Source organism: Meleagris gallopavo, chromosome 19 (assembly GCF_905368555.1).
Source record: "Meleagris gallopavo chromosome 19, MGAL_WU_HG_1.1, whole genome shotgun sequence".
In the NCBI taxonomy this organism is placed as follows: Eukaryota; Metazoa; Chordata; class Aves; order Galliformes; family Phasianidae; genus Meleagris; species Meleagris gallopavo.
Genome location: NC_139422.1, coordinates 352,366 through 380,276, shown reverse-complemented (window position 1 = coordinate 380,276; position 27,911 = coordinate 352,366). Strand labels below are relative to the sequence as shown.

At 57.6% G+C, this 27,911-nt stretch overlaps 5 protein-coding genes across 6 annotated transcripts; 4 read left to right on the top strand and 1 right to left on the bottom strand.

Moving 5' to 3' along the window:
- Nucleotides 1-90: 90 nt before the first annotated feature.
- FBXW5 (F-box and WD repeat domain containing 5) lies at nt 91-12,456 on the bottom strand. The gene is made up of 8 exons (XM_085239295.1): nt 12,115-12,456; nt 9,808-9,965; nt 9,019-9,193; nt 7,985-8,133; nt 6,169-6,655; nt 3,773-3,920; nt 2,650-2,862; nt 91-2,019 (listed from the first exon to the last, which is right to left on the bottom strand). Exons 1-8 carry the CDS (start codon nt 12,302-12,304, stop codon nt 1,773-1,775), a joined length of 1,767 nt encoding a protein of 588 aa, XP_085095421.1. The 5' UTR covers nt 12,305-12,456; the 3' UTR covers nt 91-1,772.
- On the top strand, nt 10,005-26,881 carry LOC100544929 (extracellular fatty acid-binding protein). Of its 2 annotated transcripts, none has more exons than XM_003211160.5 (8): nt 10,005-10,020; nt 23,877-23,992; nt 24,230-24,369; nt 24,737-24,807; nt 25,340-25,450; nt 25,789-25,890; nt 26,129-26,154; nt 26,726-26,881. In XM_003211160.5, the coding sequence occupies exons 2-7, from the start codon at nt 23,906-23,908 to the stop codon at nt 26,152-26,154; spliced, it is 537 nt and encodes a 178-aa protein (XP_003211208.1). In that variant the 5' UTR covers nt 10,005-10,020; nt 23,877-23,905; the 3' UTR covers nt 26,726-26,881. The 2 variants fall into 2 exon arrangements, with proteins under 2 accessions (XP_003211208.1, XP_085095423.1); XM_085239297.1 differs by lacking the exon at nt 10,005-10,020 and adding an exon at nt 21,964-21,977.
- On the top strand, nt 12,619-15,670 carry C8G (complement C8 gamma chain). The gene is made up of 7 exons (XM_010720680.4): nt 12,619-13,009; nt 13,508-13,647; nt 14,233-14,303; nt 14,564-14,671; nt 14,773-14,874; nt 15,028-15,066; nt 15,416-15,670. The coding sequence occupies exons 1-7, from the start codon at nt 12,878-12,880 to the stop codon at nt 15,427-15,429; spliced, it is 606 nt and encodes a 201-aa protein (XP_010718982.3). The 5' UTR covers nt 12,619-12,877; the 3' UTR covers nt 15,430-15,670.
- Nucleotides 17,712-19,697, top strand: LOC100545080 (lipocalin-like). Its single transcript, XM_003211161.5, has 7 exons — nt 17,712-17,882; nt 18,370-18,509; nt 18,637-18,713; nt 18,817-18,930; nt 19,075-19,176; nt 19,320-19,345; nt 19,558-19,697. The coding sequence occupies exons 1-6, from the start codon at nt 17,784-17,786 to the stop codon at nt 19,343-19,345; spliced, it is 558 nt and encodes a 185-aa protein (XP_003211209.1). The 5' UTR covers nt 17,712-17,783; the 3' UTR covers nt 19,558-19,697.
- Nucleotides 20,472-22,861, top strand: LCNL1 (lipocalin like 1). Its single transcript, XM_010720678.3, has 6 exons — nt 20,472-20,646; nt 21,412-21,551; nt 21,689-21,759; nt 21,961-22,074; nt 22,489-22,590; nt 22,703-22,861. Exons 1-6 carry the CDS (start codon nt 20,551-20,553, stop codon nt 22,726-22,728), a joined length of 549 nt encoding a protein of 182 aa, XP_010718980.1. The 5' UTR covers nt 20,472-20,550; the 3' UTR covers nt 22,729-22,861.
- Nucleotides 26,882-27,911: the final 1,030 nt, after the last annotated feature.

The window sequence follows — 27,911 nt, the reverse complement described above, 5'->3', positions numbered from 1 at the left end:
CAGCACACAGAGCAGTACTGTACTCCTGGCTTCAGTTTTGCTTCTGTAGAAAAAAATAGTACTAAGAAAAACAAACCTACATCGCCGAGATGCTTTAGCAGAGCATTTATTCAACGCCATGGTGAAGAGCAAAACTTGGTACAAACATAAACCCTCAGTGCCTTGCTCACTACTACACTGTGCCAAGGGAGAAAAACAGATTTGCTATCTTGGGTCAGGAGGGCAGGTGTAGAAAGGTGGAGACTGTTCCTTTGCTGTGTAAGGGGACCGAGAGCTGGGTTTAGATCTTGAGTGCACACCCATACACACACACACGAAGGACTCCCTTGTTTCTAGAAGTCCTGTGATGACAGAAGACCTGAGTACAGGGGTTCTGGATAAAGCCATTGGCACCTGCTGTGGCAGAGCAAAAGATGGGTGCAAAACCCTCTTGCTGAGGGCTGGAGGAGCTGTTAAAGCCATCAGTGCATATTATGACAGCAGCCACTGCCTCCATGAAGGCTGTTTGCAACCTGAGGCTGTGAGTGGCACAGACACTTGCCCTGGTACTTCTGAGCTGGGGGGAGCCCAGCAGCAGGTGCAGCTCCTGAGGTCAACGCTGGCCTGGGAGCTTTGGCCCCTGCTGTCTGGGCCAAGTGAAGATTAGGAGCTTAATTTTAGACTCTAACAGTTGGCTAATGGCTGGAGAGAAAAAAGCTTCAGGGACAAATACAGAATAAACAACACTGAGTTCATAAAGTGAGCCACTTTCCCCCATCAGAGGAGCCCTCAGAGGGAGCTGATCACCAGCCCCAAGGTGAGTCAGCCCAGGTGGAAGGAAGCTTATTCACACTCATTCCTTCAGGCAGGAAGGCTGCACCTCCACCTGTTCACAGAGAACATACCAAGAGAACCTAAAGTGCCACAACTGGAGTAGCATAGGAGGGAGGTGACCATGGAACCCATCATCACAGCTTATCCCTTGGAAGAGACAGCAGATCCCCTGGAATAAATATGTTACCAATGCCATACTTCATTTAGGTGCTACAGAACAGAGGAGGACCATGGCAAAGCCAGATCTGTGCTTCCACCAGCCCTCCCCTCTCAGATTTGTAAACTGATGGTATCAGGATTTAGTTGTAAGACAGACCAATGGCAGGGCAGCCCTGCCCCTCCAGCTCCATCCCAGCACCGCCTCCCCCACCGCCTTTTCAGCCCTCTGATCCTTCCTGCCCTTCCTTTGTGGCCCAAACACTGTGTGGGGCAGCCCTGGGCACACCCAGCATCCAGACAAGTTGCTCGTGGAGGTTTGGGACAAACAAACAATAATAAAACTACTATATTAAAAGAGTCCCGCAGTAAGGCAGCACAGCATTGTACCACTGCTTTTGCAGGTGCTCCGTAGCCGGTAGCTCTCAGTGAAGTCAGTCACGTCCCAGGCCCACACAGTACAAACCCTGGAGACGTGCCTCAGTCTGTTCTCAGAGACCAAAGCTCACCCAGAGAGAGCTGTGACCAAGTAGCAGCGTTTGTGATAAGCTGTGGGGACACTACCCTGCTGTGACCAGCTTGGGCTGCTGCCCACCGGACCCAGGAATAGGTCCTCAGCCCTTACGTTCTGTCTTTGAAGCAGACGCTCCAAGGAGGAAGCCATTACCACTGCTGGGGTCCCTCCTAACTCAGCTGACGGGATTGGTGCGCCCAGAGCTCGTCTCCGTTGTGCAGGGCTCAAAGCTCTGCAAGCTCCAGAAGTGGCTGCAGTGAGGAAGCTGCAGGAGCAGGTGTACCTGGGTTCAGCTTTTCTGGTTCATGAGCCAGGAAAAGAGCAGTTTCCTGGGCCTGGGCTTCCTGGCCTGCTGGATTCGCACGGTGCGAGGGGAGCGCCACACCTTGATGGTTGCGTCATCGCTGGCTGTCAGGAGCAGCTCCTGCTCCACCGGGCTGAAGGCCACCGAGTTGACCACGTTGTCGTGCTGCAGCTTGGCCAGGCAGATGTTATAGTGCCGGTCCCAGATGTAGCCATGGCGATCTTCTGCCCCGCTGCAGCAGACAACACAGTGGTGAGGACAAGCAGGCCCTGCCTGCCACACTGAGTGCCCTGGCCCAGCCAGAGGCCTTCATCTGCACTGCTGTCACCCACGGGCACTCACCCTACAGGGGCAAATCCCCTTTGTGACCCAGGCCCTGCCACAGACACAAGTGGGTTTCCAGAAGCGGAGCCTGAAATGAGGTCTCACAGCAGCAGCAATTGAAGCCCTTCAGAGCAGCACGAGCACACGGGCTGTGTGCCCGGACCTGCAGCCAGCCTCACGCTGTGGCACTTGCAGCAAGCCAGCTCTGTTCTGGGCTGCAGTGAAGCTGCTCCAGCCATCCCAACTTGCCATCTAACACCTGCTGTCTGCAGCCCTCAGAAAGGGCAACTGCCACCCATTGACAAACAAGCCACAGCCCCGCATTTCCTCTTTCCTTGCTGATTTCACAACAGGACCAAAGCAGACATCCTCCAGCAGCACCCTCTGACTCGGTCCCTGCTCCTCACAAGCCTCTCTTCCTGCTCTGCTCACAGCAGCCCCCAGCTCTCGGACCAGCCCGGCCTGCAGCACACCAGCCCACAGTGCAACACCCTGCCCATACCTGGGATAGGATCCTGCCCACCCCCGTGCCACACACCTTGCCACGAAGTCCCTGCTAACATCCAGGAAGATGAAGAAGCACTCCTCATTGGGTGTGTAGGCCCGATGCGCACGGAGGGCTCGTTTCACTTCTTTCATTGTCTTCAAGTCAAACACATGCAGATCAATCTCCTCAGCGATGGGGGGTGGCTGCATGGGGTCGGAGATGACGCAGTCCCGAGGCCAGGCACGGCTGTTCACGTACAGGTATCTTGGAGGGGAGCAGAGGGGTTACCCTGCGCTCACAGTCACAGCATAAAACCCTCTCCCCTCGCACAGTCAGGGCAGGGACCACGCAGTTACCCTGGTCCTTAGCAGGCCTGCAACTCTGAAACAGGCAGAAACAGCACAGTGCTGAACTGCTCCCTGCCTCCCTTGGAAAGGAAGAGGTTAGAGTTGGAGAGCCCTACAGACTAGGCTGAGCCTCTTTTGTCTCATTAAAATCAATACCAAAGACAGCAGCCTATCCCACTGCCTCAGGAATGAAATGCAGTGCTGTGGGAAGCTCCTTCACTCTGCCACGACTCTGTGCCTGACCTCTACGCTGAAATGGGCTCAGCAGCACAGAGGGAGGAAAGGTTTCCTGACAGGACTGGGAGAGATGCTCAGACGTTCACCTTTCATCAGCACGGGATACAAGTGTCTGAGGTGGCCAGGACAGGCTCCCCGCCCCAGGCCAGCACAGGGCCCTCCTTCTGCCAGCAGCACTTCAGAGACTTGCAGCAAAGGTCTGAAACTGCTCCCAGCTCTGGATAAAGGCAGCAGGGCCACGGGTGACTGTGTTTTCCAGAAGGTGAAGTTTACTGCTAGCACTCAAGGAAAGACAAGTAACCACTGTCATGGCAGCCACATGCAGGTATGCAAATGGGTCCCTCCAGCCAAAAGGCATTTGACTGAGGTGGCCCAACTGCTTCCAGTCTTCTCTCTTTTACCACTTTGTGCAGCCACATGCCCTAATGCAGAGTGCCTCATCATCCCAGCCTGATGCAGAGAGGTTTGCCCTTGGGGCAGAATGTCATTTCTCCTCCCATTCACTCCAAAGCCCCCACACAGCTGTAACCCAAACCCTCTGGTGCCCAAGGCCAGCAGGCAGCTTCCTCCCCTCACCCTGTCATACTCACCGGTGGTCAGGGGAGAGACCCATGCCAATGATGTGCCCGTGGATGTCAATGACGTGATCCAGCGAGTCAAAGAACTCATCTGAACGCCTCTCCTCCCCAAGCACTGGCCCAGCAGTTGTCATCTGATGGGGTAGGATCCTTTTAATCCCTTGGGAACAGAAAGGAAGATCATACGAGCCTGGGCTTCTGCCACAGACCAGCAGGGCTGATGGAAGCCCATTGGCTTCAATCCAAGAAGGGATTTCCTTCAGCACTGCTAAGAAAGGAGGACTGCATTGTTTCCAGCCAGGGGCTGAGGGAAAGGTTGGCACAGAGTTCCTGACCCTGCCAGCTGCTTCCAGGCTCTCACTAGCAGTACCTTGGGCCAGAACAGTGCCTATAAGTGACACTCTGGCACACTGAGCACTAGTGGTAAGAAGCCTAGTGCCCAGCTGCCAACCCACCCACTACAACCTCACCTGGCTATATGCCTCTGCAGTATAAGAGAGCAGTGCTGGCCCCAGAGGTTCTCTGCTTGCAGAAAGGCTCTCCCTGTGCAGCCCCAGGGTTGGGCCCACATCCTGCAGCACTCGGACTCAGGGAGTCCAGCAGGCACCGCTTGGTGTTTCCTCCAGCTGCTGTGATGCACAGCTGGGGGTCAGCCCAGGAAGCTCTAGGCACAAGGTCTGAAACCAGGACCAGACTCAGTGATTTACAGCTTCCAAACTGCATGCTGTGGGTCAAGCTCTCTCCCCCAAAATCTCCAGACAGAGTTCTCAAACACAGCCCCCTGTGATGGCCTCCTGGAGGGCACCTGTAGGCCTCAGCAGCTCTTGGGCACATGTGTACTCAGCACTCTCCATGTGTCCAAATGGGAAGATCCTGCCCCTTGCCCAAAGGACCTTTAATGCCACCCTTTACATAGCTACCTCTCACAGAGAAAGAAGGCCCAGACTGCAGCCCAAGGCCCTTTACATCTCTGAGCTGAGCTGAGCAACTCAGGCCCTTCACTTCCTACCCCACTTGCTGCTCCCCAGTAGATTCTTCCTCCCTCAGGTAGCACCGAGGGAGAGAGGAGCTCCAAGGGAACTCCTGCAGAAATGCTTGCATGCAGCAGATTGGGCAACACAGCTGTGATGCTCATAAGCAGCCCCTGCTGCACCAGGAGCAAGGCTCCCAGCAGCACCAGCTCCCAGGACAGGCAGCCACCACACAGAGAATGACTCAGTTCACGCACCATGGGCCAGTGAAGCATTTGGCAGCAGCTCAGGGCTGGGCAAGGAGCTGAGACACTGCAGCCACACTGCTCCTGCTGGCAGCTGAGAAAAAGAGCACAGTGTCATAGTTCTGTGCAGTCCGGGCTGCACTCCTATCTTTGGTGTACAAAGACCAAGTGGCTCTTCTCCAGGCAGTCTGCACATCTGGAAACAGCCCTTCCCTGCCTTACTGCAGTGGTGCAGGCCAGGAAAGTTAGAAGAGCTTGCAGCAGGAAAGAAAATGTACCAAAAGGAAAAGAAGTTGTCTGGCTTTACAGAAGTCCTCTTGCCTGAAGGCAGCTCTACATTCCTCCTCACATTTTTACTGATGCCTGGTCCTTCCCACTCAACATGTAGGCTACTTTCAGGGGCTTTTGGAGAAGCAGCCAGACTATCTACCTCTGCTCATCACTATACCTTCAGTCTCATCTAGTTCCAGCACCTCAGCAAGTGTGCTCAGAATGAGCTGGTGAAGTTCTAAGCCAGACAAAGACCCCCAGCAGTGCCCATGCTTGGCCTGTGCTGAAGTTACAACTCCTTGTACCCAACTGAGAACCAGCAAGCTGTCACCAGCAGCTCGCCACCAACTGCACTGAGGCAGCCAATCCCCTCCTGCACCAGGCCATATGTTCAGCTCCAACCACCCACATCCCAAAGACCAACAGGCCGAGTTGCACAGGGGCTCTGTCCCACAGGGATGGGGCATTGCACAAGCAACACAATCACAAACTCCAAGCAGCTTAGACTTGCCTCATCCTGACACCCTCTCCACATCTGCACAACTGACACTCTCCCACAAGCCCCCGTCAGGGCAACCTCTGCCCTTCATATCATTCCATTGATGCATGGCTCATGGCTGATGTTAAGTCAGGAGCTCACTCTTGGTCTCCTGCTTAGCCCTTGCCATGACATGTGGCCAAGCGTCAAGCCTGGTAGCAACAAAACCATGAGGCAAGTGCCTGCAGGCAAACCACATCCAGTGAGTGGAAGAGTCTCAAAACCCTCTGGTCCTGTACAGAGAACCCCGCTTGAGCAAAACTGCAACTCACCACAAACAAGCAGCAAACAACACAGGTCTTTTCCAGATTAACACCCAGACTGCAGCTGCATCCCGCACCCCTAAGGCGGCTGATGTGCCCTGGAGCTCAACCACAGCCTTACCTATCTGGTGCGGAGAGTAGGTGAGGCACCCTGTGGTGAAAATTAAGTATTTTGTCTTGCTGTTGCTGTCCGTGGAAAGCAGGTTCACCTCAGGCGGTTTAGTTCTGTTGCGTATGAACAGCTCAGCCACTTTGTTCTCCAGCTCAGCCTCAGTCATGGCAGGCCTCACGCAGCCCCCCATGATATCATCAAAGAACTGCTGCAGCTCATCCTCTGCTGGCACAGCCCCGTCATCCGGCAATTCCTGTACTGCTGACTCTGGAGTCTGCTTGGGCTTGGACTCCTCTTCTTCGCTGTCACTGCCGAGATCAAAGACCGGGCAGGTGGAGGTGGAAGAGGCAGCCAGCTGCTCCTCGTAGTCCAGGAGCAGGTCTGGGGAATCGTACCGGCTGCAGTCAGCCACCATCACAGTCCGGATAGTGCTGGCATTCAGATTCTGGATTTTGAACAGTCTCTTCACTACATTCACATTCTCAGACTCTATGCCCTGGGAGCAGAAAAGAGAAGTAAGCAGGAATCCCCTCACCACAGCACTGCTCCTACAGCCTCCACGCAGCCACTGTCCACAGCCCGAGCCCACTCTGCAGGCTCCGGTCACACACTGACCTCCCAGCACTGCTCTATGGGCATCTCTAAGCATTACCATCAGGACTTGCTGAGATGCCAGCCAGCTTTGTTATGCTCCTTCCCATCCTGGAGGTGGGTGAGATGAGCCAAAAAGCCAGCGCCAGGCTTTTGAAGGAAAACATCTGAATTGGCAACAGTGAGGCCAGGCAGCCTTGCTCCCACCTTCCTGCCTGAGGTCATCAGCTGGCACTGCTGAGAATTTCAGGAACAGACCCCCATGACAAACAGGTGAAGTGCAAAGCACCATTCCTCCAGCCTATGTGAAGCAAAGGGAAAGGACCTCAGCGCTCCTGGAGCTTGCATGTGCCGCTCAGCAGAATTGGCTGGAATGTCAGCTCCCAGAAACAAGCTGCAAGTCTCTCCCCACCTAACTGCTTTGGCTGTCTGCAGCCACACTTCAACATTTCTAACAAACCAGTCAAGGTCCTTCCATGACTCCTAGACATGCACGAGTTAATGCTGCAGTGTCAGGTGCAACACAGAGATGTGATTATTGGAAGGGTCCCTGCCACCACAGGGAATTCCAGCTAGAGCCAGCATCAAAGGTTTGAGTCAAAGACACAAAACACCAGGATGTGCAGCTGTGACAACAGGACAGAGGCAAGACACGGAAGAGCAACGTGTCTAAGAAGCACAAGTAGCAGAGAACAAACAAGCAGCACATAGGCTAAGGCCAGCACACACTCCATCTGCAGGTCTCATCACAGCGTAACAGACAGCACCTGGCCCACAGATCTCAGCAGTGGCAGGCAGGACAAAGCCAGCCTCCCAGCCACTTCCAGGAACATCACAATGAGCTGCCAAGTGGGAGAATGGTCACTGCTCAACACGTGCCAGGCTGCAGTCATCCCAGGCCCAGCCTTGCACCGAGCCCTCAGTAACCCTGTTCAGCAACACTTGCTCTACAACTCTGCACCCAACTCCTCATCCCGATTATAAGGCAGGAAATAATGGAAGCAAAGGGTAGAATAGGGCTATTGCAATGAGTACCATAAGGTACCCAATGATGGGAAACTCCATTCCAGGGTTGCCTCAAGCTCAATATCCGGAAGGTGAGTCAGAGGAGATAAACAGGGCAAACAAGGATCTGAGCCACTGTTTCCCTCTCACATCTCCTCTGCAGCTTTTCCTCCCACAAGAACCAGCAGGAAGCTGCACTGCCTGAGGAGCTGGAACAGAGGCACCTCACCTGGAAAGCGTTGTTCAGCCACAGCACAGAACAGGAGGTTATACGCCCAATCCGATGCAGGTTGCCAGATATCAAGTTGGTTTCATTCAGCCAACAGCCAAACACATCATAAGGTTTATTCCTCACCCTGGAAAGCAATGTGAAGTTCTCTGGAAGAGAGGGGAAACAGCAGTGTGAGATGATGGCCCCGGACAGGGGGTCTGGAGAAACCATTGCAGAAGGAATGGGAAATGGGAGTCAGGTCTCAGCCCACAGCAGGGGAGGCACTGACACAGCATCTTCACTGCAAGCTGAGCAGATACTGCCCAACCACAGACCAGCCCCAAGGCACGGCTGCAGACACAGATCATTTCTCTCTTTTACAGAGATCTGTGTGAAGTACATGCAGAGGAAAAACAAAACATAAGGGCGGCCGGATACAACCAGACCAGAGTGCAACCAGCTACACAGCCTTCCTCCAAGCATGGCCCAAAGCAGATGCCCCAAGGACAAGAACATATCAAACACACACAGATCTTCTTCACACAATCCCAGCCTCCCACCCCATGGGAGCCCTTCTGAACAGGAGAGCTGTGCATTTAGCAGCACCTCTTGGTCATGGCACAGAGATGGCAAGAGACAGTGCAGCTGGGTTCAGAACTGCAGCAGAAAAGGTTGATCTGGGCAGGGTGACTGCATCTCAAAGGCACGAGACCTCAGGGCAGGACCAACTCTGCTTGAGGCAGAAATGGTGGCTTCAGGACAGCTGGAGACACAGGCACCTCACACCTTACCCAGACTCTCACTTAGAGACGAAATTAAATGAGAACATATATGCCACACTGCGCTTTCAGGTGATGACATGAGTTATCCCTAAGGATATCCAGAAGGCCTACCTAAAGAAACTGCAACCGGGACCCCTTTGTGCAGATGGTGGAAAGGACAAGCAGAGGTCAAGGCCACAGTACACAAAGGGCAAGGGGCAGAAGAGAACCTCATCTCCCACCACTTTACACCTCTCAGGAAGGCTCAGTGAAGGCAGAGGCATAATTTACCCATGCTGATTACGGCAATCTCTCCTGATGAGGAGTTGTGAGGCCCCACAAAGACACCTGATACCAGAAGGAGGGAATCATCGGAGTTGAACTGGGAGAACTGTGTGTAGCTCCAGTTGTATGGCCTCATGTTGGAGCTGTGCTGCAGAGAGATGTCCAGCTCATTGCTCCAGATCTACAGGCAGATGGACAAACAGTTAGGAAGCTGCAAGAAGCCTGAAGGCTGTCCTACTTCACCTGTCCTGTCAGCACTCACCAGTCAAAGTAAAAAAAAGTTACTGAGAACCCTATTTAAATACCTTCAAGACCCAAATTCCCTGCCAACCCCACTGACAGGGAACAGCTGCAGCTCTGGAGAGCAGCTAAACACCGCACGTCTCCAAACTTCTCCATCAACCAGGCAGTAAAAGTTAGCAGCACAGCTGGATTTTTGAGCATGTTGACAGAGATTTCTCCCAAGACAACCACCCATGCAAGACATCTTCTGCAGCAGGTCATTATCACTGTTAGTCATAATGAGGGACTGGCTTGCACCTGGAAAGCAGCCAGAGCCACGTAAGCATCTCTACCACCTTCAGATGGGCTGAAGCTGGAATCTGCTGCTCTCAAGGTTACATTGGCAAAAGTCATTAGTTCTGTGGCTTTGAGAACAACTCAGCAGCTACAGACGAAAAGCCCAGTCACCTGATCAAGCCTCACCTCTTCACGGGTTTCCTGAATGCTGCTCTCATAGACGAGCCCTATAAAATCAAAACTGAAAGTTTTGTGCAGGGAACACTACCACCTTACCTTAACAGTACAGTCTTTGGAGCACGATGCAAACAAGCAGCCAGAGTGAGAGAAGCTGAGGTGCAAAACCTGATCATTGTGCTCCTTCAGGGCCTGCACTTCAATGCAAGGGATGGTGTCGTAGAGCCTCTGGAACTCATCATACCAGGAGACAGCAGCTGGAACATAAGCAGGGACATATGACAAGAATGCACACGGGAGGGAAGAGAGAGACCTGAGGTGAATACTGCAGCCACAGAATCTGTCTCTAGTAAAGCACAGTGCTTTCAGGAGCTCTGCTGTGGCCGCAATTTCTGCAGCTTCACTTGTGTTAGTGGGACTTTACATTTTTCTCAGTAGTTTTCCCATTCCTCCACACAAAAACACACACACACACACACACACACACACACACACACACACACACACACACACAATCTTTTCTTCCAAGGAACACAACTTCTCACTATATCATTACTTTCTAAGCCACTGCAACCACTATAAGAAACACCCAGAGCACAGCTATTAGCTAACTATCAAAAACTTTGCTTAGGACAAAACAGAAGTCAGAACTGCAGACGTGCTCCAGCACACTGCAAGTACATCTGTCATGGAATGAAAGAGAAGCTGTTCCTCAGGGTACTGGGCTCCACTCTGATTGTCTTGTCTGACACAGAATTAAGAAGGTTCCAGAAGGAGTACTGAGAACAGGAAAAAGCATCTGCGTAAGTCAAGAAAGAGGGGAACCAGAAGAGAACTGGAGCTGGATGCAAGGCATCAAGGCAAACAAGGAGTCCTGCAAGGAGGAAAGCCTGGAGTACACTGCGAGAAGGTTACACCGATTGCAAGTGAAGAGATAAATAAAGAGGATTTTTAACAAAGTGCCTATAGAGTTGTTGTGGCAGCAAATCCCAAGGAAGTAAAGAGGATTAGACATTTATATGGATAACGGCCAACTTTCCTAGTTACACTGAACAGGACAGAAGGTTTTTTGGAACTCACTGTAGCCTGGGAGGCATCCTCCCCTGGGGCAGGGCACAACTTGCTGCCAGGGAATCCTAGTATTGCTCAGTGGGCAGATTGCTTTGGACCCCCCCTCAAAGTCCTTGGTTCCCATCTGCCAAACACTCCCAATGCTTCCCCTTACAGCTCCATGAATGCTCAGACAGTGCTGTTCAGGGCTGGCAGGGCACTCCCCAGCTCCTGGGAAGGCCCACCTGCCATCACCAAGAGGGATGATCCTCACAGCCTGGGAAGAGCCACATTTGTTACTGAGCTACCCTGACCACCCCCATAGCTCTGAAGAACAGGGCTGCCAGCTTACATGCCAGCTTACATTCAGGAGACATGAAGTGAATGAGCCTGTCCAAAGTGTCTCAAATAAAACTCAGTGATAATATCTTTAATCTAAAGGAGCTATACAGACTGTGCAAGTGAAACCAAGCAGCCTGCACTGTCACATCCACATCTTCTCCTTTCTTACTTGAAGCCCCTGTGTGCTGTTTCCTGCTGCAGAGGGTTTCCCACTGTTTGATTCTCCACGCTTCTTCCCATCCTCCTGTAGCCATCACAGATCACAGCTAGAGAGCAGGAACTCAGTCCTGTGCCACACCTGACACTGGGAGCACTGTGTACATCCTGGGGGACAGAACTGAGCACAGCCCTTCTGGGCTGCTGCCTCTCAGAAACCCCCCTGGTGACAAGGGGCTCTGTTCCCAGAACAGCTCAGGGAACAGCACCGGGTTACCCCTCCAGACAAGGCTTTGCATGCCCATTCCTCAGCAAGAGAGCAGCAGTGCAGCATGGGCTGCCCTCACAGAGGCTGCTGACAGCTCTCCTCATGGAAGGCCGTGCAGGACGCTGTTAATGGGTCATTTTCCTATCTCAGAGGCTAAGATCAAGTCTGACATGCCCCAGCAAAGTGGGTGAGGCGCCGCGTTAGCATTTGCCCTCTGTACAATTAGGCTGCTGCGCATTCACCCACCGCAAGGCTCTCCTCTGGCAGTCAGGCTGCAGCCGCTGCCTACGCCTTATGGAAATAGAGTCTGAGCAGCTAACGCGTGCCCGCAGCCCTTCCTAGCGCAGACGAGAAAGGGACAGAGCCCGGAGCGGAGCCGGAAGGCCGCGATCAGGAAAAGCCAGCAGCGATTACCATAGAATCCACCCGTGCCGCGGCACGCCGTGACTCACTGCAGGGCCGGCAGGGAGAGCCGAAGCGCCCGGGCCTTCCGACGGCCCTCCGCAAGGCGCGGGGCGGTTCCCGAGCCCCTTTCGGGCACATGACGGCCCGGCCGCGCCCGTCCGCCCGCGGAGCCCCGAGCGGCGCACCTGGGTGCCGGGGCACGTCCCGGGACACGCGGTAGTAGCGGTAGAAGAGCTCCTTCCACAGGAACTCGTCGCGGGCCACGGCGCGCCACTGCCGGCACACGAGGCCCACCGCGAGCACATCGGCGTGGTCCAGGTACAGGAAGATCTCGAAGAGCACGCTGTCCGGGAGCAGGGGGCCGCCCGCGGCCATCGTGTCATCCTGCCGCCGCACCGCGAGCGAGCGGCGCTCAGCTGGAGCCCGGCCCGGAGACGGCGCTCGCCCTGCGCCCGCCTCCCCGCCCCGCACTTCCGGCCTCTCCGCCCGCACTTCCGCTCCGGCTCCACGGGCCGCTCTAGGCTGCCCTCTCGGTGGTTCTGCTCGACCGCCCGCGGCGCCGCTCGCCGCTCCGGGCGCAGCGAGCCGAACGCAGCGCGATCGCTCTCGGTCTCCCCGCCCCTCCGCAACGAGCCCCGCCTCGTGCGGTCGGACCACGCCCCCGGTGTTCAGGCCCCGCCCGTCTCTCCGTAGGTCCGGGTCTCCCAGGCCGTGAGCTCGCGGACAGCGGGCTTGGTGCCGTCAGCGCTGCCCCGCCGCTCCGCGGGGCCCTGAGAGTCGTCGTTCCCCCCCGCCCCCGCCAGCCCGGCCCGGCTGCTCTCACTGGAGGCCCCGCGCAGCGCCAGCCCAGCCCCCGGCTCCGTGCCGCCTGACCCCGTGTGCCGTGACCCCGTGCCCGCCCGGCTGTGCCCGGCCGCGCCGCTTCCCGGCACGGGGCTCCGCTGCGCCATGGCCGCCCCGCGCTCCCTCCTGCTCCTCTCCCTGCTCCTCGCCGCGCTGCAGGGACGGGGGCAGCGGCCGCCCCCTCCCCGCAGCCCTCTTGAGAAAGTGGTGACCGAGGGAAACCTCGGCCTCGGCGAGGTGAGGCCAGGCGTCCCCGCGGGCAGGGCCACTGGGAGCAGCACCGGGGTTGTGGGGTGGCCTCCACTGCTCCCCTTTCCGATCCGGCCCCATTGCACACCCCAGCCCACGCCTGGCCTCGCGGCGTGTCCCAGCCCGCTGCCCGCACAGTTCTGCCCCAGGCGCTGCCATCAGGCCTCCGGGTGCCTGTGGAGCTGCCCCATGGGGGTCTTGGGGCTGGGCTGCGGGTGGGGGCAGGTCTGTAGGGTGCTTGTCTGCCACATACTCAGGGCTGTGTGCAGTTGGTGCGTGCTGTGGTGCGATGTCCTGGGAACTCCATCATGCTGCTGCTCCTGAATGAGGGTCCACAGTGAGCAGCACCCCAAGCACAGGGCCAGGCTGCAGACAACAGTGCCAAGCAAGAGGGGAGAGCACAAAATGTGGGAGTGGGTGCTCAGCACAAGGTGGCAGCAACCAGGGCCTGGGCCTGGATGACGGTGCCCACCCGGTGCTGTGCAGCTGGTGGGGAGGTGGTTTCTGGTCGGCACGGCGTCCCGCTGCAGCTATCTGGCTGAGAACAGCCACCGACTGGAGGCCACGGCAATGACAGTGGCTGTCCCGGATGGGCAGAGCTTAGCCATCAGCACCTTCAGGAAGCTGTGAGTGATGCTTGCTGCTGATGGGATGGGATGCTGCAGATGGGCTGGAGGGGCCAGGGGGCTGGAGGGGGCAGGGCCAGCACCTGGCTGTGGGCTGCAAGGGGGGAGAGCTGCCCTGGAGCAGTGCAAGGAGATCTCTGGGATGTTTTGTACTAGCAGTCTTGATTGTGGTGAACCCGACACCCTGCAAACCACAGGGCTGCCATCACAGGGTGGAGTTAGGGTGCCCAGGTGGGATATGGGACAGGCAGCCTAGGGAGTCTGGGGCATGAAGTAGCTGTGTGGCTGCTCCACGGCTACCTGCTCAGGGATTGCGTCCCAAGGGCTCCCACAGCGGCAGCACAGCTGATGGCTGTGGGTACTGGATGGCCATGGGTGACACAGCTGTGTGGGGTGTCAGGGATAGGAGCTGCAAGGAGGGATAGGAGTGACTGGCACGTGGTGCTCAGCAGTTACTGGGCTTCCCTTACATCAGTGCCCAGTGGAGAAAACCTCCTGAGAAAACACATCCCATGTACAAGCTGGAAGGGCAGAGCTGAGATCCAGCTGCAGCCTGTCCTGCACTCTGCTTCTCTCCCTGCACAGAGATGGGCAGTGCTGGGAGATCAGGCAGCGTTACGTCCCTGCAGGAGCCCACGGGCGCTTCTCTGTGAGAGGTGAGCACGGGGCTGGGTGGGCACCATGGAGTGGGCCCCTCCTGCTCCCATAGGACTTTGGCACAAGTGGTTTCCCCCAGTGCTTCCCACTGTGCCACCTCTGGGGTCCGATTGTGTCCCTGTGCTGAGTGCTGCCGTCGGCAGCGCCATGGAGATGTGTGTGCCCTTGGTGCCCAGTCGCACCCCTCGTGCCCTCTGGTGATGACACGACGCCCCAGGACGGTGCCCAGCTGGGCCACATCTGCCACTGTCCCCCACAGGCCGTGGCTTCAACAGCAAGATGGAGGTGGTGGTGGGAGAGGCGGACCCCCGCAGCTATGCCATCATCTACTACCAGGACAGCCAGGGCCTCTCTGTCAAGCTCTATGGTGGGTTGGCGTAGGGCAGTGGATGCCTGTGCCCCACACCGTGCCCCACACCATGCCCGCTGCAGGGAGCGGGGCCGGCAGCAGGGCTGTTTCCCCCGCAGGCCGCAGCAGCCAGCTCAGCGACACCATCGTGGACAAGTTTGAGCGGTGCGCCAGGGCCGTAGGCCTGAGTGAGGATGTGATCTACTACTTCCCCACATACGGTGAGTGCCACGCAGCTGCCAGGAGTGGGGGCAGCTGAAGGGGGCCAGCACTGGTTGGAGGTTGGTACCAGCAGGGCGGAGGGGCACATCCACATGGGTGTGGGAATATGGCCGCGCAGGGCAGGTGACCGTCCTGGGCCCTCTCTCTCACAGGGTTCTGCGACTCTGCGGATGATTTCCACATCCTTGATGGTGAGCATGGCTCCACGCTGCCACGGCCCTGCCCTGCAGTGCTACCACGGCACAGGGCAGGAGTCCCTCTGTGCCCTGGTGTGGGGCTGGGAGATGGCAGAGCATCACCCAGCACAGCCTCATGTTGACAAAGGAAGGCCCTGTTTGGCCCCTGTGTGGGTCCAGCTGGGCTTAGCGGTGTCTGTACTGGCATGACGGTCTGGGGTGGGGTGTCCTGGGATGGAGACAACATGGCTGTTCTCAAAGGTGGCTCCACCATTTGTCATTGGTGCCTGGAGAGGCAGAGGTAAGTCCCAACTTTGGCACTGGGCTCTGCCCCAACTCCTCAACACCTCTCTTTCCCTTCCAGAAGCAGAGCTGTAGATGGAAGCAGTGTTTCCAGGATGTGCCCAGTGCTGATCTCTCACCTTGTGCAGCTGCCCATGGACACAACCACACAGGGACAAGCTGGGACTTGGCCAGACCCTGCTGCTGCTCTGCAGTGCTGGGAGCACACTCTGGGCTCCCTTGTTCCTTCAGCCTGGCTGTGTCACCCCATGGCTTCATGCCCTTTGCCCCATGCCCTTCAGCAACTGGCAACACCCCAATAAATACAAGGAAAAGCTCTGTGTCTAGGCAAGGCAGAGTGCCTGGCAGCTTGCGGAAACATGGCATGGAGAGCTCACAGCACTTGGTGCCCTGGGGCTGGTGGGTTTGGGAGGCACTGGGAACTGGTCAGCTCTTCCCACCAGGGACCTAAAGGGAGGAAAATGTAGCCTTGTAGCTGTCCTGCTTTCTGTCTTCAGGGCTGGTAAAACAGCTGTGACCCTGCCTGGGCCCTGTGGACCATGGTCTCCTAGAGGATGTTGCCACCTGGGCCATACCCCTGACAGCACCCAGCTGACAGCCAGGCAGAGGACATGCCTGGAGTCCTCTGCACAGACTGAGGGCTGCAGGGTTAACCCTAGGGGCTCAGGGTCTCCAGCAGCCTGATACATGTCCAACCTGGCAGGGCTGCTTTGGTTCCAACCTCCCAGTGCAGGCTGGAGTTGGAGGGGAAGGGGCACACCCCGTGAGGAGCCTCTAGTCATTTCTGCTGAGGCAGCAGCAGGCTGGAAAGCCCCTTCCCCACAGTTCCCCCACAGCAGGCTGGTCTGCAGCCCCTGGGGTGGGAGCAGCCCTCTGCCCCCGGCACTGGCGTTTTGCAATCTTAGCGGAAACTGGTAACACATGTTGTTTATCAGGGCCTTATGTAAGGATCCACCACGTGACCTGTCCAAAGCCAGCCGCTGTCCTGCTGCCCACATGTGGGGCAGCCATGTCTGGCCATGCTCACAGAGCTGCCAGGCCGCCTGCTGAGCCCACTGCCTTGGAGTCAGGGCACTATGGGCCCAAGCCACCCAGTACAGCTTGCTTCACCCAGCATGGAGCTGCTCCTCAGAAGTGGCAGCATCATGGTGGAAGCACGGCGGGGTGCTGGGAGCCATGGGCTCTTCCAGCCTGGCCTGCAGCCACCTGGCATCAACTCCTTGGGACCCTGTGCACTCCTCAGCGTCTCTGCCAGGCACACGGGGTGCTGCACGCCTCCATTTCCCAATGGAGAGAGCTTTCCCCAGCATCCTGCACCCCAAGGGGCCCATGGAGTGCACCCACACCAACCAAGGGTGGGCTCAGCCTAGGGCAGAAAGTGGCACGCGGGGGGGCCCAGGGTGCTTTCATGATGCTCAATCCTGCCCAGCTCAGCTTTTGTTTTGTTTTAATAAATCCGCAGTAGCAGGGCCAGCCCAGCCCCCAGCACATGCTGTGCAGCAGAGGCTTGGCTCGCAGCTGGATGCAGAGAAGGGAATGTACTCAGGCGGCCAGGCAGGGTGGGCTGCTGAGAGGAAAAAAACAGCTGCTATGAAAACATGCTCCTTATGTAAAGAGCCTTGGAAGGGCTGTGCCGCAGGGAGAGCCGCAGGCTGGCAGTAGGCAACTGCCAGAGCCACAGCCCTAGGGCAGCACGACCTGCCTGGTGCTCTGTTCCATGCAGTCCTGCCCAGCCCCACAGGGCCACCAGTAACAGCAGTGATCACCCTCAGCCCTCGCCCTGCTGCAGCCGCAATCCAACAGGGACAGCTGCTCCTGGAGAAGGGTGTGGGGTGAGATAGGAGGTCTGTCTGACTGCATGCTGTTGGCCAGAAGCTATGCAGGGACTGGGGTCAGCACAAGGCAGGGGGTTCCTATGGGTGTACCCAAAGGTTCCCACAGATCCCAAGGATCAGATCAGGATCTGGCAGGCACTTGTGCTGTGCTTAGGCCCCTCTCTGGGTCTGAACGATGTTTTTCTGCATGGCAGGGGCAGGTAGCAAAACCTGACCCCTGTTGTCCCCATGCTCTGCCCATGGCAGCCCCTCTTCCCCCAGACCCTGCACTGTGCAGCCCTGGGGCAGGGATAGCCGGCGAACTGGCCGCCAGCTGTGTTTGTGCTGCAGAGCAGTTTGGCACCCTGAGGCAAACATGTAATATCAACAGGAAGGAAAAATTTGCAGTTTCCCAGCCTGCCCTTTGGATTCAGCTCTTGCCCCTGCTCCTGCTTGCATAACGGCCCCCGGGGGGGGGGGGGGGAGACAGGGCTGGCCCGCCCACCTCACCAGCCCCCTGGGGCTGCTGCACTGCCTGTCCATAAATAGGGGCTCAGTGCTGCGTCCAGCACTGCCTGTAGCTCCCGCTCGGCTCAGCTCTGCTTGGCTGGGGACATGCAAGCCACGCTGCTCAGCATCCTGGGGCTGGCCCTGCTTGGGGCTCTGCATGCGCAGAACAGCATTCCTGTGCAAGCTGACTTCCAGCAGGACAAGGTGCATGGGGCCGGGGTGTGTGGGATGCCCATCTTCCCAGGAATGTTTAGCAAGGGGGGTACTGGTGGGCTGGGGGCCCTACTGCCATGGGAACAAGGAGAAGGGGGCACCCGTTGCATCCTCAGCCCAGCATTGGAGTCCCACCAAGCTGGGGCACGGGCTGTGCTGCTGGGTCCTACAAGGAGCCCCTGGGAGAGTCTGGGTGGCACAGCTGCCCCAAAGAGGTGATGGGGAAGGGGGCACGTCCATGCTGGCCCCAGCCTGGGCTTGTATGTGGTATTGGCTGCTGTTTGTCCCAGAGTCCTGGCCCATTCTGTGCTGTGAATGGACGCAAATGGCACTTCTGCTCTGCGTGGCCCTGTCCTCCCAGCAGGGCTGGGGGGGATGGGGAGAGCAGCAATATGCTGTTAGCCACGGCTCTGCCGGCCGTGAGGGCTGCAGCATGGTACAGCCCTCCTGCCCAGCGCTGAGCAGAGTTTGTGTACAGCTCGCAGGGAGATGGTACAGCATCGGCCTGGCCTCCAACTCCAACTGGTTCAAGGACAAGAAGCACCTGATGAAGATGTGTACCACAGACATCACTGTCACTGCAGATGGCAACATGGAGGTCACCTCCACCTACCCCAAGTATGGGTGGTGGGGAGCTGGGGGGGCACAGTGCAGTGCTGGGGGCTGCTGGGTGGGCGCTGGGGTGCTGAGCTCCATTCCCCTCTCTCCCCCGTGGTCCTGCTGACGGCCCTGTGCTGCTCCCCAGGGGTGATCAGTGCGAGAAGAGGAACAGCCTCTATATCCGGACGGAGCAGCCCGGGCGGTTCAGCTACACCAGCCCACGTGAGCCTCTGGGCCCTTGTCTCAACCCTGCAGCGATGTGGCCCTTAGGGGTGGGGGGCTGGGCTCAGCGCTGGGCTGAGTGGTGCCCTCTCCATTCCCACAGGCTGGGGCAGCAACCATGACATCCGTGTGGTGGAGACCAACTATGACGAGTATGCTCTGGTGGCCACCCAGATCTCCAAGAGCACCGGCTCCTCCAACATGGTGCTGCTCTACAGTACGTCCCCACCCCACTGCTGAGACCCCTGGGCTTTCCTCAGAGGGGATCTGTCCTGCAGGAGGGGGTGATGGGACAACACCTCCGGGCCGGGTCCCCCTCCCCTGGCTCCCGGGGGCTGCCCTCACCCTGCTCTCATTGCAGGCCGCACCAAGGAGCTTGCACCCCAGCGCTTGGAGAGGTTCATGCAGTTCTCCCAGGAGCAGGGCCTGAAGGACGAGGAGATCCTCATCCTGCCCCAGACAGGTAAGGGTGGGCAGCTCACAGTGGCTCCTGGCCGCGCTCAGCCTATAAGGATGGAGGGAGGAGGCGGAGGTCCTTGGAGGGTTGTCCCGGGGCAGTAGTGCCCCTAACCACAGTGAAGATGATCTCTGCTTTTCTTTCTGCAGACAAGTGCATGGCAGATGCTGCCTAGGTGAGTCCTGCCCTCGATGGATCCCAGCATTGTCTCCACCCTGCAGAGCCCTGGTGCCATCAGCCCAGGGAGCTGCTCAGCTCTCAGTGGGGCATTACTTGTCTCCCTTTGGGGTGGCCCTGCATGGGGGGTGTGGGGCTGGCAGAGGTACTGTCACTCCACGCCAACCCCCACCAGCTCAGCAGCACTCATTTCTCTTCTCTCCCATGCAGGCTGCTGCTGGATGGAGCTCCAAGAGTGCCATGAGCCGACAACCACTCCATCCTGACCCCAGTGCCATAATCTACCTTCACTTCCTGGCTTTGCACCCCGCATATCTGCCCCTGTCCTTATTAAAGCCCATATAAACCACTGTTCCCCTGCTCGTGTCTGTTGGGTTGTTGTGGAGTGGGTGCGCAATGGGCGTTCCTGGGGTCCTGCTTAGTTGAGGTTGGAAGGCATTGCAGTGCAGGCAAGGTGATGGGTTTGTACCCTGTATGCACACACACGGTGCTGCCTGGCCATGAATTCTGGATGAAACCCTCATCTGGTTTCATCTGTCCCCTCTGGACAAAGGGGTCCCAGGGCTGAGAAGGGCTGAGACCAGCTATGGAGATCAGATTCCATCTGCCACATTGGCCACACTAGCCTCCCTGCCTCAGTTTCCCCTCTGGAGAGTAGGCTGGCTGTGTGGGCATGTGGTAATGAGCGATCACAGAGGGGATCTCCAAAACCACAGCAAGAGGATGGACACAAACCAGATGGATGTCATGCTCAGTCCCAGCTGCCCCAGTGCTCCCCCGTGCCGTGATCCCTGGAGTGGGGATCCCCGTGCCCTGCCCTGGAATGGGGTCTGCACCCACCGGCAGCAGGCTGCAGATTGACTCCAGACTTAAGCCCTATCCTGATACAGCCGGATCCTCTACACCAACGGCCCCCTCCCTGGACTCACTTTGGCACAGATGGTGGCAGCCCCCAACATGCTCTGTGCTGGGTCTGACACAATGCCACATTCATTTGGGACAGAGCAATTAGACTGGGAGGGGGCCAAAGTTGTCACCTAACACGGGGACAACTTATCACTGCTCTTGTGTAACCTGTTGCATAAAGTGGGGCGGGTGGGGGGTGCTGCCAGCAGTGGGGGCTATAAAGGTAGGTGCAGGAAAAGGCAGCACCATGCAGCCTCTCCTGCAGCATCCAGACAGCATCCAGACCCCAAAGCGAGGATGACAGCGGTGCTGCCTAGCCTGGTGCTGACCCTGCTCTGCCTGCTGCGGGCAGAGGCTGAGGTCCCTGTGCAGCTGGACTTCGACACCAAGAAGGTAATGGCATAGGGTGCCAGCCTGCCTGGGCTGGGGCAGGGTGGCAGAGCTGCATCCCCAGGCACTCCCTGATCTCAGCTCTGAGTCTTCTCCAGAGCCTCTGCTGTGAGGTGTGGGTACCTATGCATAACCAGACCAGTGCTGGACCACTGTGCTGGCCTGCTGTGGGAATACAACACCCTGGGGCTATGGTAGCCTAGGGAATGTGGAGCTGCCGCAGGGAATGTGGGCTGAATGCCATGCTCACCTCTGTGGCACAAGGCAGGAGTGCTCTGCACTCCCTGCACTGCAGGGAGGTGGCAGGTCCCTATGCTAGGTTTGGCTGGTCCCTACAGCAGGAGGCAGGTCCCTGCAGAGAACAGCAGGTCCCCATGGCACGTGACAGGTCCCTGTGCAGAAAGGCAGGTCCCCATTGGAGATGGCAGGTTCCTGCAGTTGGGTGACAGTGTGACAGGTGCCTGCCATGGGGTGGCAGGTCCCCCAGGGCAGGTGGCAGGTCCCTCCAGTACACGACAAGTCCCTGCGAGGGGGTGGAAAGTCCCTATAGCAGCTGACAAGTCCCTTACCACAAGCTGATGGGGCCCCATGGTGGGTACAGGTCCCCCAGGTGGGTGGCAGGACCCAGTGGTGGGTGGCAGGTCACTATGTTGGGGTGGCAGGTCTTTCACCACAGGCTGACAGGACCCCACAGTGGATATAGGTCCCCCTGGCAGATGGTAGCTCTCCAGATCTCCCCCAAACCCTGGCAGTGATGGCTTGCTGCAGTTTGCAGGGATGTGGCACATCATGGCTGCTATTTCCAACTGCCCTGTGTTCCTGAGCATGAAGGACAAGATGACATCATCTGTCACCACCATCAGCTTCACGCCGGAGGGACACATGGCCATGGAGACGGTCCTCCCGCTGTGAGTCCCATTGCAGTGGTACCTCCTGGGCCGGGCACTGCCCAAGCTGTGGGCTGCATGGCCCCTCATGTCCTGCTGCCTGGCGTGCCACCCTCTGGCTCCAAGCCTCATTTGCTGTTTCATTTTTCCCCTTCCAGGCCAGAAGAATGCAAAAAGATTATGATGCTGTTCCAGCACGGTGGGCAGGCAGGGCACTACATCGGCACAGGTATGTGTGGGCAGGGGCCCTGAAATGCAGCGTGGTCAGCGTCTGTCCTGCTGTGCCCAGGGGCAGCAGGAAGTGGGTCGGCTCCTATGCCTCCACCGCTGACTGCACACAGCTGGTGGCTCTGTGCAGCATTTCCATTCCCAGACCCCGATGGGCACATTGCAGCCACGGCCTGACTGGGTGCTCTCTGGGGTCATTTAGAAAAGGGAGAGAAGAGAGATCTGCGCGTGATGGACACAGACTACGAGCACTACGCCATCGTGTACACCCAGCAGAAAGACGGCCAGGAGCCCAGCACCATGCTGCAGCTCTACAGTGGGTGCCCATCCCATGGGGGGTGGCAGGGCTGGGACCCCCATTGCCACCCAGGGCCACTGCGTCAGCACCCAGCACGCCAGCATCCTCCTGTGCCCAAAGAGTCCTTTTTGGAGTGAACAAAACATGACGTTGGCAATATCCCCAGTTACCAATAACCCCACTTTGCGCCATTTTGAACTAAATCCCCATCTGCAGCATGCCACTCAAGCTGCAGACCCCCAGGGCTGCTGGGGCTGTATGGGGGGTGCACAGCCCCCAGGGTGTGGCCACAGAGGTGCCTGGTGGCCATCCTGCACCTCATCCCCTTACTTTTTTGCCCATCCCAGAGGTCCCACTGTGGGACTACCCCCAGGTGCGGTGCTGGCTGTAGGACCTCTCACTCACAGCCCCCGCTTTGGTCTCCACCTGCAGCAAGGAATCAGGACATGAGCCCAGAGCTCCTGCAGAAGTTCAAGAAGCTCTTCCACTCCATGGGCCTGACTGAGGACATGCTGGTCGTGCTGCCGCATTCAGGTGAATGCCAGAAGGGAGGTGGCATTCATGTCCCCTCTGTGTGGGGATGCTCCACTAGGACTCAGCACTCACAGTGTGGGGCCATGCTCATCCCTCTTCTCACATTGAACAGATCGGTGCGCCAAGACTCGCAAGTGAGCACAGGCTGAGCAAGGATGCACAGCCCCTCCAAGTGCCTGCTGACCCCCCCGTCCATCTGTCCATCCATCCTGCCTCCCTGCAGCTGAAGGGCTGACACAGGGCTGTGTGTCCTCGGGACCTGGCTCAGTGCCCACTCCATGCTGCCCCTTCCCACCCCTCCCACCCCTGCTGCTCCATGCTGGGAGCACACCTCTCTGCTTGAAAGAAACAGATGCAGAAGCTGCCCGTGAGCTCAGTGCTTTTGTTGTCAGTGCTGGGGGTGCTGACCGCAGCCCTACACCAAATCCATCCCTCCAGAACCACAGGGCAGCCTGAGGGCTCCTTTGCTGCGCGGTTTGCAGAGCCCACCCAGCGTGGGGAGCCCAGCTGGGCAGAGTGGGAAGCGGGCAGCCCCTAGGACACCCAGCTCCCTGCACAGGTGGACAAAGGGCTGCCCCATGTCTAATCAGGGCCCCCACATCCACCTGCCACCCACCACCCCATTTGCCTGCTGGCAAAGAGCCGTGGGGGCAGTAGGGCCATGCCCCCATCCCCCCTGCATTCCCCAGCAAGTGGTGGCTGAGAAATGGGGATCCGTCAGCACACACCTGGGTATGTTTGTGAGGATGCAACACAAGCCCTTTGGAACCCTGGAGCCCCTAAGAGCCAGGGCAGAGGGGCAGCATACCCTGGCCAAGAAGGCACACGTGTCAGCAGCACGCTGGCACCCTGCGCTGCCATCCAGGCGTGGGGTTGACGATGGGAGCGGCCTCGGGGCAGGTGCCAGTCATTGCTGTGCCGGGGCTGCCCATGAACGCTGTGCCGGGAATGACCTCCCTGCTTCTCCCGGCAGTTCTCAGCCGGGAAACAAGAAGTACCTCTGTTCTTTCACAAGAGACTTCAAGAAAACAAGAAAATCTTCATTTTCAGCTGTGGTGCAATAGCAGTCCTGCAACCCCACTACTCAGACCCCTCCTCAGGGCTTGCAACACTTTCCTCTTTCCGTAAGCCTCTGTTTACCCTGGGATGGTTTCAGCTCCCACAGCAGCACCTCGCCCCACGCCAACAATAGCAGCGCTCTCCGTGCGGCACAGCACGCAGGGCGGGGGCGCGGGGGGGGGTTGAGCACAGCCCTATAAAGCCAACAGCACCGGGATCGCTCCCCATCCCGCGGTGACGCCGGAGGCTGCACGAGATGAGGACGCTGGCACTGAGCCTGGGGCTGGCCCTGCTGTGCTTGCTGCACGCGGGGGCTGCAGCCACAGTGCCGGACAGGAGCGAGGTGACCTGCGGAATGCCGGGGAAGGGACTGTGGGCTCTGCTCACTAGGGTGGGGATGGGAGGACCTTTCGGTTGCTGGGGATAGCTGGGGACGCCACAGCTAATGCTGGAAGCACTGCACACCCAGCCCCAGCACAGTGATGCAACAGGGGTTCAGGTGTCCGTATGGGATACAGGTGCCCAGAAAGGGACGCATCCTGCCAGGTCCTCCAGGCTCACAGCCCGTTCCCACTGACAGATTGCAGGGAAATGGTATGTTGTTGCTCTGGCCTCCAACACCGAGTTCTTCCTGCGTGAGAAGGGCAACATGAAGATGGCAATGGTCAGAATCTCTTTCCCAGGAGAGGATGAGCTGGAGGTCTCCTATGCTGTCCCCAAGTAAGTGCCAGGTGCTTCCCTCCCTTGGATTTGGTCAGTGGGTGCCCCTCCAGGTGCCCCTACCCAGTACGCCCACAAACCTGGAGGGAGGCTGAGTTGGGGCACCAGCTGTCAGCAGCTGAAGGTCTCCTCTGCTGCCCAATATAAGTGCCAGGTTCTGTTCTCCCTGTCCTGCTCTGGCAGTTGCACGAGTGGCAGCTCTCCCCAGGACACACCATCCTTTATCAGCACCTCCTGTGTTGGAGGTGTGACCCTGACTCCAAAGCTTGTGTCCTGGGGAGGGGAACCTCACCTAGCAGGGACAAAACCAGGTGGCTCTGAGCACAACTTGAAGATGTGTGACAGGGCATTCTTCCTTGCCTTGCAGCCCAAAGGGGTGCAGAAAATGGGAGACAACCTTCAAGAAGACCAGTGACGACGGTGAAGTCTACTACTCAGGTGAGTGGGGACAAAGTTATGGGCAGAGTCGGAGGCACACCAATTGTCCCTGGGACACCTCCCACCACTGGTCCCAACCACCCACTCAACACCACCCCATGCTGGGGCCCTGCCCCACCAGCAGTGGCTCCTTCTGGGAAGCTGCTTGCAGGAGGACAGCCTCATACCACATGAGCCTAACTGTGGGTGAAGCAGTCATTTTGCAACAGGGACAAAACAGCAGTGCTTTCCCCTATCCCTCCCCAAGTGCTAGTCCCAAATTGGCCAGGATGCTCTGCTGCCCACAATGGCCACCCCTAGACCGTCCTACACTCAAGGTCCCAGTCGCTCTGCTGATCTGTGCCATGATCTGTGGGCTCTCCAGGCTTTTGGAGGAGTCTTACCAAGAGGAAAAGCCAGGAGGAGGGATGCAGCAGAAATATGGGCTGGGTGGATCAGTGAATGGGCATTCACACTCTGATAGTCCTTTTGCAGCATGGGAGCTCTCAGGGGCATGTAGCAGATTTTCACTTTGCTCCATGTCCTTTTTCAGAGGAAGCCAAGAAAACGGTGGAAGTGCTGGACACTGACTACAAGAGCTATGCAGTAATCCTTGCAACTAGGGTGAAGAATGGGAGGACTTTGCACATGATGAGGCTCTACAGTGCGTAGCCAATCTGGGGCTGTGGTCATGAGGGGGCAAGGGGAGGATGGGACATGGAGACACCTTGTGCTGCAACTGCCCATGTGCCAGTTCTGGTTTAGGAGGTGGATCAAGGCAGGGGGAAGTGGAAGGAGCAGCATTTTGGGGCTGGGTCTTGGGTTTCTGCACTGTGCCAAGTATCCATGGCCTCGGTAAGTCATTTGGTGAAACAGAGCTAAAAGCTGCAAGGAGTGGTCAGAAAGGGTGGGATTGGGATCCTAGAGACACTGGGCTGCCCAGGGACCCTGGTGCCAGGGCATTACCTGTCCCACCCAGCCAGCAGCTAACTCTTCCTTCAGGCAGAAGCCGTGAGGTGAGCCCCGCAGCAGCGGCGATCTTCAGGAAGCTTGCTAGGGAGAGGAACTACACGGACGAGATGATCACCATGCTGCCCAGCCAGGGTGAGTGTGGCCAAGTGCTGTGTTCAGAGCCACCTGGCTGGCTCCGTCCTCACGGGGAGCCTGAGTGGGCTGGCAGGGACTGGTTGGTGCTATGGACAGCCAGGAGGTGATGAGGGGCTTGGCACACTGTGACTTCTGTCTTGCTCATGTTCCTGGATTGTCTGCCTCCTGCTGTGAGTGCTAAATGGGACTGGCAAGACCAAGGCCCTGCTCTCAGCCTTTCTCTTTATTTTCACAGACGAATGCAGCGTTGATGAAGTGTAGGTAAGTTGCTGCAGTGCAATGCAGTATTTGCAATGTATCCTCACCTGAAAATTTTCCCCTTGGCACCCGAACACGGGGCCACCATGAGTTCCTCAAATTACTCTGGGGGCTGAGTTATTTGAAGATGTGCCGGAGCATACATCCAGGTAGGATGCATTCTTTTGGGTATTCCCTGCAGTGGAGAGCACAGGGATGCAATGGAGGTACAGCTGCCTGATGGTGGGTAGTGACACCTGAACCAAAACCTGCTCAGTGGAGAAATGGCTGCTGAGTTCAGCCAGTAGCAAGGGCCAGGACACTGGATCTTGCCAAAGGGGCTGCAATGAAATGTACCAGTAAAGCTGGCAAATCGGGATTGGTGTCTCACCATGCAAAACATGCTGGCTGTCAGCCCACTGGGCAGCCCTAGCATTCATTTCCCCCCCACAGCAGTGCCCATTTAGTTGTAGGGGTAGACTAGAAACTCATCCCTGGAGATGGCTGAAGCCCAGATAGCAGAGGAAGGTCCTGCCCGCTCTGCTGGCCTCCCACCTCAAAAACTCAGCACACCTCTCCTGGCTGCTTTCCACAGGATGGCGGATGGATGCTGCTTCCCAAAAGAACAAGACTAATGTGCCAAAGCTCCAGGCTGCTGCTCTGCCACCCCTATCATGGCTCTGAGGCATTTCCCGCTTCACCAGCACACGGTCCCTCCTTTTTGCCCAAATAAACAGAAACTTTCCCGAGAGCCTGGTGTAACTGTCTGGGGAGAATCTGGGGTGTCTGGGCAGGTGCTGCCGCCTGCTGTCCTCCCGGGGTTTGCGGACGGAAGGAGAACAACCGGGGGTGGTCCTGCAGTGAGCCCACCCCAGCGGATCTGCCTCCCTGCTGCTCTCTGCTGGCAAGGACATTGGCGGGGTCTGTCCCAGCACTGAGCTCATCGGGATTTTCCCAGCTGCTCCTTTCCCATCACAGGGACTGGGAAAATATGGTTGAGAAATTTCCCATCCCGGTCTTGGCACTGAGCAGAAGTGGGAGCTGGACACGTCCCGACAGTGGCTGAGCAGGGGAACCCACTGGGACTTCCAGAGCCAGCATCACTTCCACCTTCTTTGGGAAGAAGTCCGGTGCTTCCAGCAGGAATTTGCCCTCCTGCTCAATCTGGACAGCTCAGGAACAGCTCAGAACCCGCAGTGCTTCTGAGAATGCTGAGCCCACGCGTGGCTTTACCTCGAGGCTTGTTTTCAGTACACTTGTCGATGTGGATCACAACATTCTGCTGCCAGTAACACCCTCTTCTAAGAGCTCTCTATGACAGGGAGCCCCAGTGTCTCCACACTGTGCTCCAGCCAAATACTTCCTTCCTGCCGTGTGTGGGCATCACCCAGCCAGGCGGCAGTGAAATCATTCCTCTCTGCCACTTGCATTTTCCCCCCTCCTTTTGCCCATCTGCTTTCTCTCCATGCCCAACTGGCTGCCCAGAGCAACTCTGCACAGCAGTTTCTGCTTCGCCATCATTTCTGACCCATTTCTGCATGCAACACCCCTTCCTGGAGAGTGGGGAACTGTCCTTACTGCAGGCCTCACGACCTACGCTGAGCATATCACTGTAGCTGATGTTCAGCCAAAACCAAGGGAGCTTTCACCACAATGCATTCCCCAGCCCAATGCTTCTTGGTAGCCAAGAACCATCCTAGGAGTTCAGTGCTGTGGGTGCTGTGGGTCTGGGTGCCGGGGTGTGGGTGCCAGGGCACAGCTCCTGCTCTGCCTGGCTGTTG